The sequence below is a fragment of the Epinephelus moara genome, chromosome 16 (genome assembly GCF_006386435.1).
Source record: "Epinephelus moara isolate mb chromosome 16, YSFRI_EMoa_1.0, whole genome shotgun sequence".
NCBI classification, from domain to species: domain Eukaryota; kingdom Metazoa; phylum Chordata; class Actinopteri; order Perciformes; family Serranidae; genus Epinephelus; species Epinephelus moara.
Genome location: NC_065521.1, coordinates 27,015,694 through 27,034,294, shown reverse-complemented (window position 1 = coordinate 27,034,294; position 18,601 = coordinate 27,015,694). Strand labels below are relative to the sequence as shown.

The window sequence follows — 18,601 nt, the reverse complement described above, 5'->3', positions numbered from 1 at the left end:
AGTGGAGTCAAGGGTTTAGAGGCAATGACAAGGTCCAGGAGTTACACCTAATTAGAAGTGTTTAACCATCGATACGGTCAGGTAGCCATCAGTTAAGGGCTGGATAATGACCTCCAGTGTTTGAATAGCAGCAAACGCTTAGAGGCAGGCATGAGGTTAAGTTACCACTGATGACATCAAAGCTTATTTCAGGCGTCTCTTATGTTCAGAACAGTTTACTTCTCTGTTAAAGCGTTCCTCTTTCTGTTTCAGTTCCCTGTACTGTGCTGGAGTGACACTAAGGGCAACCAGCTCACTTCTGCTTTTCTAGAAAGCAGACAGCGATAAACCAAAACACTTAAACCAGGAAGCTTCAGGGAGCTTAGTGCGTGTCTGTGTGTGTGTGTTTATCCTGCTCCAAACAAATGTTTTCATAATTCAGACGTTTAGTGCAGTGAACCAGCTTGTCTCGCAGCGTAACCATGGAGACTGCGCATTTACTAATGGGAGGTCGCTGAGGATGGGAGCTCTTCCATCCAGAAACAAAAACGTCTGCGCCCAGCAGGGCAGAAAATGACGCACACTCATCCAATCGTCTGCACGTGTGTGTGTGTGTGTGTGTGTGTGTGTGTGCATGTTGAGCCCATTATCACCACTCAAACGACAACAATGGCAATCAATACCACTATCAAAACCAGATGAGGCTCTGATGCGTACTCTATGTAGACTTAATATTTTGTGCAGCTTTGCATGAAATCACACACACTCATAGAGCCATTATCCTCCTATTCTTTGACCACAATATCTTCAAGGCGCTACTAAATTACTCCCTGTGTTCTTTCACACACTCAACAGCACTACAAAGACTAATAAGTGTTGATCTCAAGAGAAACAAGCAAATGACAAAGCACAGCATTTGCTCTGTTGTGATTTGTGGTGTTATATTTTCTCCAGACAGTGGACTGCTCATTTGTCTCTATTATGAAAATGGGACCTACTTCTTCGTGTCAAGCACAGGCTGTGATGCAGACGAGGTGTTACAGCTGCAGTTCCTACCAGTTTATAATAAAGGTAAACAAACCACTTCATCCCGGAAACAAATGTGAAAGAATTTGGATTTGTCAACATAAACAGGTGGGATAATGACAAGATGGATAATGGAACTAAAGTGTCTTGAAGGGGAATTTATTTTCTGATGCTCTGCTAGAAGATCTTTGGAGGCAACACTCTGCTAATACGTACGGGGGCTGGAGCCTATCCCAGCTGACCTTGGGTGAGAGGCAGGGTACACCCTGGACAGGTCACCAGACTATCACAGGGCTGACACATAGAGACAGACAACCATTCACACTCACATTCACACCTACGGGCAATTTAGAGTCACCATGTCTTTGGACTGTGGGAGGAAGCCGGAGTACCCGGAGAAAACCCACGCTGACACGGGGAGAACATGCAAACTCCCTACCCTGGGTTCGAACCAGCTCGGCTCTGTTGTCATGAATGTTTTGTACACAAACCAACTAGCCATCAAGGCTGAGGAGTAGAGATGCATGTCCAAAAGAAGAAGAAACACACCTACTTAAAGTCTTATGAAAGACTTGGATATCAGCAGGTTTTTGGATATACAAATATCGCAACACTGACCTTTTCAAGAGGGTGGCTGAAGGAATGAAAGAGGGAGGCTGTGTTCGTACAGTTGAGCAAGTCCACCGTGGAAAACTTTGAAAAAAAATCCTGTTTTGATGCAAAGCAAAATGGCACAAGCTGCTCCAGTCATTTCACTTTTCCATATTTTGACTTGATTTAAGTGAAGTTAGGGCTCTTTAAACAGAGTATGCACGGCTCATTTTCAATAGCCACGTAAACATTGTCTTTTTCGGAATAAGGGCAAACACTGGAATATTTTGTGCATGCAAATGTAGTCACTGTTTCCAAATCTACAACCTATACTGGACCACTCACTACTGTTAACACAGTCAGGGGACTGACCACCTCACGCTGTTTCCCGGTGAGAATGACGTGTGTGAGTGAGAGTGTGGGGGGACACTGGGAGGGGTCTGGTTCCAGATGTAAGCGGTACTCTTCAGACAAGAAGAGGCCCGGGCTAGCAAAGAACAGGAAACGGATAACTGACTTCAGGGGTCCTGACTCAGTGTGTGTGTGTATGTGTGTGAGAAACAGAGTATAGGATTTGTGTGTCAGGCAGGTCACAGCACAGTCACGGTAGCTTACCTTTGTATGGGAATGTGAGTCATGCCTATACAGTATAACTCAAGTGAGTCACCATGAGACCCTTAGTGAGTCAAAGCCTGCTCATCAATATGTTTATGGCCAAACTGCAATATTTTAAGACTCTGTCTCCTCACAGTTTAACAGAACAAAGAGACGAGGACGACACAACCCAAACAAAGACCATGTGTGTGTTTGTGATGCATTATTTATGTGGGGGAATCCTATGTATTATATATGCTGGGATGAGATATGGTAATGTAGGGTGACCTCTGTTTGACAGGGGCAGTGCCTTTATGTATAATGAATGAGTGTGTGTAATAAATTATGAGATAAGGGAGAGTAATCCGGCATGGGGGTACTTCATGTTGACTGGGTGGAGAGCAGCAGGGAGAAAGGGAACAGCAGCACTAGCCTGCCCTCTAGTGGTAAAGATAATTAGGTTGGAGCTGCAGCAGGCACCAGACCACAGCCTCAAAATCACTGCTGTTAATCAATGCTGACAATGTCATAAGATGTCGCTCTAGGCTCAGGGAATTTGTGAGGGGCATATTTCACTATCTTTGGGCGTTTTAATAGAATAAACAATTAGTTTTATTGGATAAATATTCAACAGATTAGTTGATGCTGAGAATAAGTGTTTGTTGCAGCCGTATAATCAACTTCTCTTTAAAACAAGGGAAGGATTATTTAAAGGAATATTGTTTTGGATTACATTGCACACAATATTCCCTGTTACTTGAACCATAATCTAATGCATCTTTAAAGGTTATAAGGACATCATGATACATTTGTTTCAATATCTTAAAGGGACAGTTCACTACAAAATCAAAAATGCATATTTTCCCTAGTAATTGTAGTGTTATGTATCAGTCTAGATAGTTTTGATGTGAGGTGTAGAGTGTTGGAGATATCAGCCGTAGAGATGTCTGCCTTCTCTTAAATATAATGGAACTAGATGGCACTCAGCTTGTGGTGCTCAAAGCAGCAATAAAATACATTTGAAAAACTGGACAGCAATGTCTCTTTCCAGAAAACATGACCCAGTTACTCAAGATAATCCACAGACCTTGTTGTGAGCAGTTTGGTGTGAAGAAGCAGAAGGAAGTGTGCATCTACTGCTAGCTCACCTAGCCTTACTGGGCTAGCTAAAGTTACAACTCAGCTGAGGAGGACTTCTTTAATGTTTACATCTGGGGCTGTCACAAACCCAAGCCTTTCGTCCATGAGTAGATGCACTTCTCCTTCTACGTGGTGATACATTTCACAGGTGTAGTTCTGTAGAGAGAAAATAGTCCCTATATAAATCTGCTCACAACAAAGTCTGTGGATGATCTTGAGTAATTGGGTCATGATTTCTGTGTTGCTCAAAGTGCCAAAAAGAACATTTGAAAAACTGCATCCAAACTCCAAACAGCAATGTATCTTTCCAGAAAACATGATCTGGTTACTCATGAGCAGATGCACGCTTCCTCCTCTGCAATGATACAGTTGGCGGATGTAGTTCAGTGGAAAGAAAACAGTTCCTACATGAAACTGCTCACAACAAGGTCTGTGGATTATCTTGAGTAACAAGGTCATGGTTTCTGAAAAGAGATGTTGTGTTGAGTTTTACAAATGTATTTTATGGCCGCTTTGAGCACCACAAGCTGAGTGCCATCTAGTTTCATTATATTGGAGAGAAGGCAGACATCTCTATGGCTGATATCTCAAACACTCAAAAACTCACACAAAAACAATCGACTGATAAATGGCACTAGAGGTAAGAGGGATTTGGGGTGAACTGTCCCTTTAATTATATAGATTACAATTTGCTCTGTAGCAGAAAGAGACAAACACATGAGCACAGCTGCATTTCCTTTTTTCCTTTGTTTGTAAGTTTATTGTTTTTGTCTATCATCAGTCTTTCTCCTTTGGCTGCCAACAAATGTTGCCTTTTGTTTCGCCTCCTCACACAAAGCTCAGCATAAACCTGTATACCCACTAATTGAGGGCCATGACCAGATACACAATAACACTACAGGGACCTGAACTGTGTTGCAATTGATTTCCTGGTGACTAGGGGTGCATTTTTGTGGTTACCATGGAGATGTCAAGCTGTGGCCAGAAGTAGAGGAATTTTTCTTACTTTGGTTGGACGAGCTAGCCAGCTTTACACACACACACACACATAGACACACAGACTCTCTCAGAATCCTAGTTTACAATGAGATAATGTGTTTTTCTTCGCTGTACTTAGAGTTGGTCAGTGAAACATGAAGCTGTGTGCAACTGAGTCAAAATTGTTGTGTCATATCTCCTCACGCAAGTTCTCCAAGACTAACCAAGGAAGTACAAGGAACACAGCTGAAGTCATTCTTCAACAGACTCTGTGTATCCATGTGAAAATCACTTAACGTAATTCTTCTCCATTGGTCATCAAGTCACAAGGTGATGTATTGTCTTAGTGAGACAGATTGACGGAAACTCTGTCAGCGTGCTATGACCTGTCCGTCTGATTCATGAGTCAAAGAAAATCAGTGTTCACAAAGGCACATTACACAATCAATAACGCCCAGACAGACACCCAAACACTTTCACATTAACATGACTGGGATATTCCTCTGTAGTCCATTTTACAGCAGACGACAAATGAAGGTGAAAGACTCTTTTCCTTCAAACTGCTCAGTCTTTGCCTCGTGGAGACAGCCAGCTTTGTGTGTGTGTGAACTGAACAGACAGGTGTGTATGCGTGATGTCAAAAACAATACATTAGAAGATGTTCCAATTATAGGAGACTATGACGTTTCAAAGACTTCCACCACCTGGGTAACAACCAATACACAACACAACAAACATGCCGAAGCTAAAATAGCTCACGTTGTTTTCCAAAGTGATCTCAACATGAAACCTTTTGATCCAAGGAATCGATGGCTGGTTTTAAACAAAGCTCATTCTGCACTCGACAGCTCTGACTGATTCCACATTGGCTCGGCAGGAAGAGCTAGCATTTTTTCAAAGACATCTGCATTCTAGCTCTGCCAGGGGGCTCCGGTGAGCCAACGCTGCGAGGGGTCCTCCACATGGAAGCCTGTTGGCACAGCCAGCGGGCACGCAGCTGAATCTGACAGGATGATCTCTGCAAGGGGGCTCGATGATTGTGACATCATTCCCTGACTCTGCCAGAGGGCTGTTCTCTGACTATGGCAAAGCCAGCTGCACTAGGGGGGCTACAGCTGCCAGTGTCAAGGCAGACACTGTGAGGGGGGCTTGTGATGCAATACAGAGGAGCTGATCAAGGCTTTGTTGTGCTGCTAAACCACTAGAAACAGGCCTGACTGCAGCTGTGGGGTTGTAACAGTTGGCAGGTGGAAGGATTCACCTCACAAGCAACGCTAAGATCATTAATGAGACACAAGTGTCCTAGTTCCTGCAGGCTGCGGCACCATGAGGTCATTAAATATTCTTTACGCTACTCAGGTTAATGAAGCAGGCGTAAAAACAAATAATTTTCAAATAAAAGATAACACAACTTACCCATTCCCCAGATCGTCAATATCATCATCATCTTCATCATCCTCGATCGGGCTCTTTCTGCTGAGGTCGCTGTTGCTGAGGTAATCTCCCTTCAGAAGGGACGGGTCTGAGTCGTCCAGCGCCTCGATGAGTTGGATACGAGCCGTGTGGCTGATCCGGAGTGGGACGTCCGACTGGGTGTTACCTGTGGACGGAGCTTCGCCAGCCTGCAGACGGGGGCTGGCCTGACCCTGGCGCCATGACAACGGAGAGGAGCGATTTGACAGGCTGGAAATTGAGAACGCAGCGGCTTCATCGCTGTCGTAGCACACGTTCCCCTCCACACAGCTATGGAATGAAAGGGAGGATACATTTTAGGGTTTCTTGAGAAATATCACAGCAATGAGCTCCCCTAAAGAGTTGAAAAGGTCAGGTACAGTTTAAACACACAGGAAGTAAGTGTCTATATTCCATTTCCTCTTTTTTGAAGGACCTGCTTCCTCCATCCAGACATCTTTCCTCCTGTCCCCACCCTGCATCCTCTTCTCTCAGAGGGACCTCGGGCTAAGGGATTATGCTGCGTTCACATGGAATTGGGCAGAAGGTAAACCGGACATCATTTAAATGGACTAGAGCAGGACAGTAAAATAAGGTCAAGCCGGCACGAGGCGGGGTACACCCTGGACAGGTCACCAGACTATCACAGGGCCGACACATAGAGACAGACAACCATTCACGCTCACGTTCACACCTACAGACAATTTAGAGTCACCAATTAACCTGAATGTCTTTGGACTGTGGGAGGAAGCCGGAGTACCCAGAGAAAACCCACACTGACATGGGGAGAACATGCAAGCTCCACAGTAGTCATGTATGTATAGCAACATGGCATCACTATCGCATCATATCATCATGCCATTCAGTCGAACTGTTTGTTTTTCCAATGCTGTCCAGAGGGTGTTGTCCATCTGCTATTCCATGTGAACACAGCACTTGTTGGGTTCCAGGTGTCTGTGTATGAGTGCAGTGTGCTCCGTTGTATATTTGTACACATGCATAAGTAATATGCGTATTCATGTTATTTTCCTGTCAGCAAACATGCCTTTATTTTCCTCTGCGCCCTGCTGCTTTATTCCGGTGCACATTTGTGTGAGTCTCTCTACAAATACCAACCTCACTAACGTCATAATATCATGCATCCCCTGTGCTAAAGCAGCACATCACCGCTCAGTGCTTAGGGTGAGAATGATGAGCATTAGCATATTAGAAGTTCCTGGCTCTCAAACTGTGCGACAGTATGCTACATTAAAATTAATCTTGTCTGCAGGATACAGAATCATCTCCACAAAAACCATCAATGGAGACATTTTCAAATGACACGCTGAACCACTAACATCAAACTGGCAGGAAAGACGTGGAGAGAGGATGAGAGTAGGGATGCTCCCTGTCTTGTTAGAAATGGATTTTCACAGGCTTTCTGCTTGTTATGCAAACAGTATATATCAGGAGAAGTATGTGTAGACAAAACAGTTCACTTGCTCACCAATCCGTTTGTTTAATTCATGCAAATCTCACACTCTAAACACTCATTTTTCACAGGAAATATGACATCTTGTTTGCACAGGAAACTTCCGCCGACAGGCTGCAGGCCTCAAAGCAGAATGTCTTTAGGGACAGCGGGGAGTGATTCAAGGTTATTACAGTACCATAAAAGTATGAATGGCAAAGGAAATGTATTCCAGCAGGGAACCATCTGCTGATTTGGTCTTCATGGAGGGAGCTCCCACTGAGGGACGGAGAGAGGATACATGGCAGGAGACACACGGACAGGCAGACAGAAGGGAAGCTCTCAAGGACAAAATCGGAAGGCGCGCTGAATCAGTCAATGAAAGACAGGAAGCGGAGGGAGGGCGAGGACACACGAACGCTCACATACACTTAATCACAGCATTATTGCGTGTCTTGTTGTGTGCATGAATACGACTCGTGAGTGTGCATTGGCAGGGTCGGCTTTGAAGTCGGCTTTGAGCTAATCCTGCTTCAGTTCCGTATTAACAAACGCAGAGAGAGAGCAGAGCAGAGCAGGCGGAAAATGACAGACTAATGGCGACTGGTCTATCAGGAATACTGATATTGATCTGAGAGCCCACAGGCAGTTAACCACCACACCCCAGCACACTGTTAGCAATGTCAATAAGAATCTGCCCATCTCAACTGCTGTTCTTTTTCACTTGTTTGTTTTCTTTGTCCTTTCTTTTTGTCTCTATCAAACAATACTATATGGTCCTGTGTGTGTATGTGTGTGTGTGTGTGTGTGGTGACTGACCTGTGGCTGAGCTGCACCCCTCTCAGGCTGGTCATGGTCTCCTCCAGGTTCTGTCGAAGGTCCAGAACATTTTGCACAGTCCTCTTCCTTTGGGACTCCGGGTCTGCAGGGGAGCATGCACATAAACACAAAGAGATATTTTTAGATATAAAATGCCATATTATGTTATAAGTGGATGACAAATGATGATGTTTCCTCTATTGGCTATTAAAAATATGCAGACTGACAATCATAACTGTTCAGTGGCCAAACCCTGAGACCAAAATCGAATCATCTAAGGCTGAAGGCTGAAGCATAAATCTACTAAAGGGCCCAAGTTAAAAAACAAGTATCCTTAAGTATACCTAATTTAATTATACTTAGCTTGCTTCCGTGAGCACATGATTAATGTGCTGGAAGTGTGCTATTTCTTATGCACTTACAATGTTTCTTAATGTACTAATGCTAAGTCATTAGTGCTCAAGACACACTGAATTACAATAAGTGTACTTAAGCTACAATTAAGTGTACTTAAGATGCACTTAAATTAAGTACACCTTTTATTAAGAATACTTTACTTTTAAAATATGTATTTTTTCTACTTTAAATATATCTCAACTAAGTTTTCAGACAAATGTTAATACACTTATAATATATCATAATATTTTATAATCAAATGTTTAAAAAATTAATCAAATTTTAATTCAAAAATAAAAAATGTGTTGACAATATATCTTAATTATCATTTCTTTTAATATGTAATTACTTTCAAGAGCACTTAAAATATAATTTAAAGAAACTTCAAATATACACAAAGTTGGATTAAAGTATATTTTTAGAAGTACAGCATTATTAGAAAAACTTGCCCTTAAAAATATTATAGTATAACTTAACAGTGTCTCAAAATAATACATCCAAGAAAGGCTGGACGATACGGAGGAAATCAAATATCACAATATTTTTGGAATAAAAACACCTTGATATCGATATTGTGGGATCAACTATTGGTGCTTTCACAAAATATATACACAACAAGATTTTTGATAAATAATCATCAGTAATAAGTGGGTAAAGGCAAATAATAGAAAAGCAAACAGTCCAATAGAATATGGGAATTTAGAGCACTTTACTGTAATGCAGCCTTTAAAACCAGGAAAAGACAATGCTTATATTACGATATCTAGTCTCATATCACAATATCAATATGATATCAATATACTCTCAAGCCCAGTCAAGTACACTTGCTTTTATTTTAGTATTTCTTTAATAAATAAGACTTAATTATTCCCACGTCACAGAAATTCACGTTACAGCAGCTCAAGAGTCAGAAGCAATAGAAGAAAGCAAAAAATGATTGAGTGCCAAAATGGATACATAATGGATTACAAAAATACAAATTAGATTAAATAAAAATAAAATAATATAAAATCTGTATACACCTTTCACTTACACAGATACGATATGTTCATGATTGATAGTTGCACATACTAAGTTCATTGTACATTGAAAATAGCACACTTTTAGTACATTGCTAATAAGCACATTAGGTATACTTAGATTAGGTCTAGTCCAGCTTACTCTTTTTTCCTGGGGCTAACAGGCGGAGATGAGGAGAAGATGAGGAAAAGACCCGACAGAGGTAATAGTGGCAGCGTATGCACAGTTGTTTTTCCAGATGGCAGTGGAGCAAACTAAATTAAATATGATGGCAGTCAGACAGAAAAAACAACAGAGGAGACCTTTAAGACCAGACAGGTCTCATACTCCGATAGTATCCAGCCAGTGCACAGTCACATCACCTGCCATCTGTCTGCTCTTTCCCTCCTCTCCAACCCACCCTCAGTCAGTCTTAGTGCCCGCTCGCTGCACTGTGCCCCTTTGCCCCTCGCCCAAAATAAACCAAAAGCCTTTCTCATCAGGGAACACATTGGCATTTGTCTCACCCCTTTCCAGTTTGCTGTAATCTGCTCAGATTGGGCTATATGGATTCATGCTGGGCCATTCAGCCAGACTGCCGTTTCATGTTTGTGTGTGTGTGCGTGTATGCGTGTGTGTGTGTGTGTGTGTGTGTGTGTGTGTGTGTGTGTGTGTGTGTACAGGCAACTCCCCCTGGGGGTTGGAAAATTGGATGCAATAAAACAACCAAAGTGATTCAACCACTTAGTGCTACGGACACCCTGTATCCTCAGGAAACATGTTTCAGTTTACCTTCTTTATAAAACCATGTCAATCTGAGAGCCTAATCTGGAGTTCTGATGCCGCTTTTGTTGCTACTATCATAAAATCTTCTCAGCTGCAAGCTCACACCCATCTCATCACATGTAACCTCACATAAACTGTAAACTAATCAAAACACCTAAGCTGCATCACATGACCTTGACCTTTGCTCTCTCTCCTACTCTGGGTGTTTACATATGATGTCAATGGGGGGATGGTGGTGAAAGTGTTATGGTGGTAAGATATGGGACAGTCTATTCACCCCTGAGGTTCAGCTCAATAGGCCATTAGAACTGGCCAGATGAGCACAGCAAGAGATTTGCTATAACCAAGGTGAAAGAGAGGGTATGACAAAAATATAAAAGTAAAGTGTGTTACAAAGTCGTTCTTGTCAAGAAAATACACTATATCTAATGCTCATCATTTTCTAGTTTATATATCGCTGATTTTTATCTGGACTTCCTGTTTCCACATTTAGAAATCTGCTTCAAAATGTGCAAGATGTAACTTTACACAAAAGTGACAGCAAGTAAACAGGGTCGAGCTGTTGTGGTCAACGAATTCAGTCCATTACTTCTCAACGACATTCATGATCCAATGAATCCCAATTATGTTTGGATCCATTCATACATTCCCTCTAGTTTCACTAGCACATTGACATTTTTGGCTTTTAGTGAAATATCTTGACAACTATTGGAAATCTTTCCAGGGAAATCTGGTACATCCATCCATCCATTTTCATCCGCTTATCCGGGGCCGAGTTGTGGGGGCAACAGGCCGAGAAAAACACCCCAGACGTCCCTCTGCCCACCAATGCTTTCCAGCTGCTCCTGGGGGACCCCACGGCGTTCCCAGGCCAGATGAGATATGTAATCCCTCCAGTGTTCTGAGTTTGCCCCAGGGCCTCCTACCAGTGGGACATGCCTGAAACAACTCAAGCGAAAGGCGCCCAGGAGGCATCCTGATCAGATGCCCGAACCACCTCAACTGACCCCTTTCGACGTGAAGGAACAGCAGCTCTACTCCAAGCTTCCTCAGGATGTCCGAGCTCCTTACCCTATCTCTAAACTCATTTCGGCCACTTGTATCCGCAATCTCAGTCACTACCCAGAGCTCATGACCATAGGTGAGGGTTGGGACAGACATTCATAAAACCAGAGAGTGATTCCTGACGAAGCTCAGCGTAAGTTCAATCGGGGAGACTTTCTTTATGCTATATCCACTCACAATTCTTTCTCTATCCTACTCCCACCACTTCCACTAATCTGCTGACTATGGGTGTTCCCTGTCCTGGTTAGCCAATCAAACTTTCCAATGGTCTCCTTCAGCCATTCATGTTGTTGCTGCCAACTTTTTATTCCTCTTCACATCTAGATCTTCAGCTCCCTCTTCATCTCATCACCACCAGTGTCTAGACTCCATAGAGGGGAATCCCTAATCTACTACATCTTTACCATCCTCCTGGAATAGATGACATCACAATGGGGTCTAATCGCTACAGACTTCGCATTTCTCATACTTAATGTGCACATGGAAATAAATAGTCTTTTCTCTCAGAATGAGTTGCTCCTGATTGAAATGACTTTGGAGATTCCCTGACTTTTCTTCTAGCGCTGCCATGAGGTTCACATTTATGGTTTTGAATGATATGTGTCAACAACTTTTGGATAGTTTCTGTGTTTGAAAATGAGTTAACACCTTTATGTCCCACTCTGGATGAACTGTAACAACTCCCCTCACTTTCCTCATCATCCGGTCAAAAATTCAGTTTGTCCAATAGTGTACTTTATGACCTGCAAAACTAAAGGTGCGTTCCATTTGCACTGGAAAGTCAGAATTTAAGAGTTCCTAGTCAGAAATTTCAACTGGGATGCCCCCTGAAATCAGATTTCTGACTTAGAAACCAGAGGAACCTACCCAACCTCAAAATCCAAGTTGACTGCTCTTTTCATCAGCAATAGCGCTTATATTTTTTGTGTCTCATTTAATCAGTCTTGCACACAGTTCTGTCCATCTTCTATCTGTAGACATGTTAATACGGTGTTTGGATGCACAACATAGAGTGCAGTGGGTTGTTATCAACTGGTATTGCTAACAATGGCTAACCTGGCTAGAACTGGTATTGTTACGAACATCTTGGTTCTTGGTTTTCCCAGCTCCTACCTCTGACTTGCAAAGTAAATTGAACGCAGCATAATGACATTCCCATCAGCCTCATCTGTACTTCTTGTTTAGTGTTAATTAGAAAATGATAGCAAGCTAGCCCGTTAAGCTAAGATGGTGAGCAATGGTAAACATCACATGTGGACAACATTAGCATGACAGCAGTGCCATTGTGAGAGCATGTTAGCATGCTGCCATTAGCATTTAGCTCAAACCCCAGCTGTGTCTTAAAACAGCCTCACAGAGACTCTTAAACATTCAAAATAAATCCCTTTTTATATACTGGGTCAGTATATACAACATATTGTATATACTGAAGAAATCCCCTAACACATATGTCCCTGAAAACACTTAACTCCTCCCACACACACCCCATTCACAACCACCCCTCCTATGAATCAGTCCAGCTGGCTAGTGAGGAGGTGACGGGGGAGAGACCTGTCTAATGAGTGAGGAGGGCAAATCATGCGCTGCCAGGGATGTCAATCTCAACAACAGCTGCAGACTAACCACTCACGCTCACATGCACACAAATATGTACTTGCACAGTGTGTCTACTCACATGCACACACTCACCAACACACTGAGAAACACTCACACCAGCTCTGATTTATAAAGCTGGATTGATTTGTCCTGAAGAGAATGGCCTACTGGACAATTGATTAGGCAGCCCTGGGGACAGGCAGCTCAGTGGAGAGATGATGAAGTCATTGTGATCCAACCTTCTGCCACTCACGCACACAGAAATAGACACATGCATTCACAGAGCAAATGTTTAGTAACAAAATATATATATATATATATATATATATATATATATAGAACTTTGCTCTGCTGGCATGAAAGGTAGTGATGCACAGAGTTTAAAGAGACACATTTCAGCTTTCAAATGGTGCATTTTTTGTAATGTGTTCATACAAGAGGTTTAGTGGGAACAAAGAACTCCTTTAACATGCAAATACAGACAAAACCTGACACATACTCAGCCACAAGCACACACACACGCAGGGTTTAATTGGCCGATTTTAATTACCCTAAACGTGAGCTTTGTTTAACATCGGCGTCAAATTGATTAGATACGGTCTGCCTGATTACGCATGTGCCTATGTGTATATGTGTGTGTGAGTCCGTAGAAGACTTCCTGTTCTGCCTCTGCCCTGGCCCTGGTGGTCCCAGCTGGCATGGGGAGGGGGTGTAGTGGTTGTGATGGGGGAATTAAGGATGCAAATATCCCTGTCAGCCCTGGCAGCTCCCCAGGGGTGCAGATGAATTACACTGATCTGGTTTAAACAGAGTGTGTGTTAGTGTGTGTGTAGAAGTGCCTGTGTGCATGTATCTGTTGGGACGGGTGTCCTCCACCTGCCTCGTCTCGATACACTTGTGAACACACACTCCAGCTCTGAAGAGGCTGTGAAACTAGCCGAGGAGCCTTTCATAATGGCCCACTCAGACTCTTTGAAATGAGAGTCAGCAAGTTAGAGTGAGAGTGTTATTGTAAGTGCGTGCGTGTACTGCATGTGCAGGACAACCTCTGCATCCTAATGTGGGTCTGCTCTCAGACAAAACAGAGAGACAGACAGACTCAAGGGAAATAAATACAAATTTAAAGGTGTAAAGGACGAAAGAAAAAGGTCTTTTTCATCACAATAAGAGTAAAGATGGCAAGACAACATAAATATCCAATGGCAATAAAGAGAAACACAGCCTTTCTCTTTTACTGTGTGTGCTGTCAGATCACAAGCACATTAAACAGACTTCCTGCCTTTTGAATTTGCAGCAACATTAAGGAGTTTGTTTCTGAATCATCAAGACAGTGAGGCTTAGTTAGATGTCCACATGGTGCTGAAAACTGATGATACATAAATCTAGAAATGCATTAAAAATTACTCAGAATTGTCTCATGTGAATCCCATAAAAGGAAAACAACCAATGATGCATTAGTCTGGCTCTCATTACTTCCCCACTCCCCGCCCCGTCTGCAGCTCTCAGCACTCATTTGCTCTTAGTGAAGATGAAAGATAGTAAATGAGTCATGAATATATTTTCTCTTTTTAAAAGCTAAATTATCTCCTAAAATATCTGGACACTGTAGTTTTTAGCAAACATAGCTCATAAAGACGCAAATGGGTTTGCTGAGGACTAATATCAGCCGAGGATTAAAGGAATACCTCACGCCCTAAAATGACCATTTACATATCAATTACTCACCCCATGTTACATTGAATTTCTGAGGAAAACGTTGTTTTTCTCACATGCTTCCACCGTGAACGAAGAATCCAAAAACATAGAAAATTCTTGATGAATTGAAGTCATAGGGGTCCATGTTTAACAGCAGCAAATCTATATCAAAATTTCATCATGATACGATATTATATTGATTCTTTGGACAATACAATACTTGCTGATATTACAATGTCTGCCACAATACGATTTCGATTCAATGTAATTTAGCGGCCTGCGATAGATATAAGACGATATCATCTGCCCATTCAACACAGTCTGTCACAGAAGAAGCTGCCACCCCTTTGTTTTTTTGCTTTGGCCACAAAAGAGAAAAACACCACATAAATAATGTAAATAATACTAACAGTGCAGTAAAGTTTACTTTAACCTGACTGCACTAGCACACATAAAACAGAAGAAATGATTTGATTTCAACCCAAACCATCATTTTTCCTAAAACTTTAGGACTATCTGATGTAAAGCCCTGAAGGCAAACTTCTCCCAACAGCCATAAAACATGGATTAAAACAACAGCACTGTTTAAAATAAGTATCAAATTCAGCTCAATAATAACTGTAAAAGTTAATGGGGCAAAACAGTTTTTCTTTTGATAGAGACTCATTATTAGCTTTAGCATGTTTACATTGCATATATTAACCTAGCGGCTAGCGGACTTTTTTTCCTCTTTTCATAGCTTAACAATTTACATGTAACGTTATTATTTTTTGTACTCACTGCTGGTTTAAGTCACTGTATCTCCCAACAGAACAGTAAGGTTGAATTTCAGCCTGCATGCACGTTTTTTCAGCATAACACTGTTGTAACAGAGCAGCTAATGTTGCTGTAGTGAAAAGTTAGCAGGATGAGATGCCCGACCAGGCAGGTAACGTTACATTGTGTTTAATCTCGTAACAGCATTGTTTACATAGGCTACACCATGTGCCCCGTCTGATGTCCTGTATTTTCTCTGAAGCCCAAAATATTTCCACATTACTCGTTTATTCCCAAGTAAATAACGCTATTGCCCATTGTCTTTCTCTTGGCTGCTCATCTTCCTGTCGCTGTTTGGCATTGGATTGTTGATCATTTAATCGATAAATCGATCCTGATCGATGGGTCATTACACTCCTAATCAAATATCCATTTACAAACTTTTACACAACTCATGCACTATAATCCAAGTGTCATTTATGCAGTCGTATGCTCAGTACCTTCCAAACAAACAGCCCTTTCCGACGGGAAACTGAACTAAAAGTGGAATTTATCGATGCCCTCTTCAAAGCCAGACTCTATTGACAAAAACATTAATTTTACCTCCCTAAACACGAGAGCTGCTGGTCTACTACTGCCTTGATCGGTAGTTTGTGTTACTGTATGACTTTGGTAAAACCTGCCTCTTTCAAAGCAACAAAGTCACACAACGACACAAACAAACTAACTGATGACCTAAATTCATCAAGAATTTTCTCTGTTTTTGGATTCTTCGTTCACTTGAGGCATCTCTACACAAATTCAAGGTAACACAGGGTGTTACACAAATGTTCATTTGAGGGGTGAAGTATTTCTTTAACATACATTTAGTGTGTGAGTGAGTATTTTCAACAGGACAGTGCATGTAGGTTTGATAAAAAAACAAAACAACCCACAGTGCCTGTGTTTACCCATAATAAAGGAACATGTCACCCAGTGCGACAGTGTGACTCATCTATGTGTTTTTAATAGTCCTTGGACAACAATGGACATCTGTGGTACAGTTAAAAAAAGCTCTATCAGACAATAGGCAATATTATTCATGCGATTTGTTGACAGTAAGAGAAATACAGGATATTGGAAGCCTTATCTGTTGAAGTGTAGGAGGTAGAGACAGTATGTTTTATGATGCGAGTGTCTGATGGCTAGCAGAGTGAACAAAAAATACGAGAGTGAAACTGCTGTCCACTTGGTTTCCTCTCTTGGGTCACTTGACTCTGCTCTCCATTAGAAAGAGAAAATAAAACTCCCCAAAGACACACTAATGGCTCTGTCCTTGCAGCGGTAGTCTGCCATTGTGTGTGTATGTGTTTGTGTGGTAACATCACATTCATCTTTGACAGCATGCTTCTGTGCTGCGACTGTAAAAGCGTGTTCGTGCATCTGCCCGCACATGAATGTGCATCTTCGGTGCAGTTTTGCAGAATATGAATGTAGGGCTGAGTAATGGCTCCTGTTTCTATTCTTTCCTTCCTTCCCTCCGGAGTTCATTTGTCCCTGTCGCGTCCACGTGCGCGCACATACGTTAGTGTCACCTCGGGCAACAGTGCCCTTATCGCATGATAGATGTGTGTGATCGAGCATCGCTGCTGCTGCATCGTAAAAGGTCTGTACCTCCAGCGACGTGTGTAAGTCTTTACTATAGTCTTAAGCTTCCGAAGTGTTTTCACGGCATTCCTGACAAGTGACATACAAGAATCACACAAATAGGATGTTAGTATAACCTGTGCTTTTTGTCATTGTTTAGGTTTTTACGTCAAACTCTGAGGATATTTCTTTAGGGCATGTTGAGGCAAAGGTAGAGGATGTGATGACCCAGATATGCACTTGTCCCAATGTATGTATGAACCTGCTAAGCTACTAGTTTTTTGTATTTTATTTGAAAATACATCTTCCCTCTTTCTCCTCTCTGGCCATTGTCTCCACTCAGAGGAGCTCCTCAGCCATCTGCTGACCTCAGACAGTTTGCAAAACAGGAAGCATTACAACATACAGCCATTCCTGCACATCTGGACAGAGCGGACAAACACACGCTTAAGCACCCAAATGTGCATCCATGCACTTGCGCACACATATGCACAAGCAACCGTGCGCTGAAGTTCATCCGTTTCACCGGGATGTCGCAACAGGATATTAGACCCTTGAAGATCATAATCCGATATGTGACATGAATGAGCACGTCGGAGCACAATACTGCATCTGTGTGCGCTAAATTCGAACAGTTGTTGGTTAAAATGCGAAGAATGCTCACATGAGAAGATGCTGAGAGTTAGCCAGTGGTGGTTTGGGGCAGCTGACTGTGTTGAAATCCATTTAAAGTTGGATTCCATAACGGAGACAGAGAGGATGAGCAACACACTGTTTCAGACAACTCAGACATGTGGACAGACAGATGAAAATATTACTAATAGGTTCAAAATCCTCTGTCCAGCATTTAGCACAGTTAAACCCTTCAAACTTCTCGGTCTTATCCTCTCAGTCCAGATGTCCACCCCCCCACTTCCCCAAAATCTGGCTCTGAACATTGACCCAGACACGAACATGCAACATGTAAACACACTCCCCGTATCTCCTTAACCGCAGCCCTATCTGCTTAGAAGTCAGAGAGCTATCTGCTTACAGTGGAAGATGAGGAAGCTTTGAGTGACTTGAGAGAAGTTTACTTTCTTAGAAAAAGAAGGTCGAGACCTCACCAAGGTAACACCAAAGGAACACATCACCTCTAGCCCTGCTGATTAGGCTTCAAAACACAGAAACAAGTGTGTGTATGTGTGTATTCCTCTGTGTCGAGCTGCACTGGAAGAGATTAAAACACGTGTGAGGTGCTTTGAGGGTTAAAAGATAAAGAGGCACGATCTAAAACACACACACATCGCACATGAACACACACGGTATGCAGATGAGGCTGTCACAAAACCATCACCATCACCTGGAGGAAAAAACTGTTTGATGGAAATGTCACAAATCCAGAGCTCTCAGCAGTATCTCCTGTGCTTCCTGTGTACGCTTTAAGACTTGCATCTAAATCAGAGCCAATCTAAATACAGACAGATGCACACACACACACACACACAGGCACACAGCCACACATTCACACACATGCTGCATAAACCCAGCAACGAGCCTCGGCAGACCATAATGTGTGGCAATGTTTGGGTGTATTTTTGTTCAAGAGAGTTGTTTCCTGTGGAACTGTATTTTACGATGTGCTTAAACCGAGCAGCTGCAGCTCTGCTCTCA

General features: G+C 42.3%; 1 protein-coding gene across 8 annotated transcripts in view; it reads right to left on the bottom strand.

Annotated features, from left to right (window-relative positions):
- The window catches only part of LOC126403408 (neuron navigator 1-like), a 150,048-nt gene that overhangs the window by 69,579 nt on the left and 61,868 nt on the right, over positions 1-18,601 (bottom strand). For all 8 annotated transcript variants that reach the window (XM_050066050.1, XM_050066051.1, XM_050066052.1 and 5 more), the window contains exons 7-8: positions 8,030-8,132; positions 5,725-6,051 (exon numbers count right to left, since the gene is read on the bottom strand). In XM_050066050.1, coding sequence (XP_049922007.1) covers positions 5,725-6,051; positions 8,030-8,132 — 430 coding nt within the window. The remainder of the gene's footprint in view (positions 1-5,724; positions 6,052-8,029; positions 8,133-18,601) is intronic.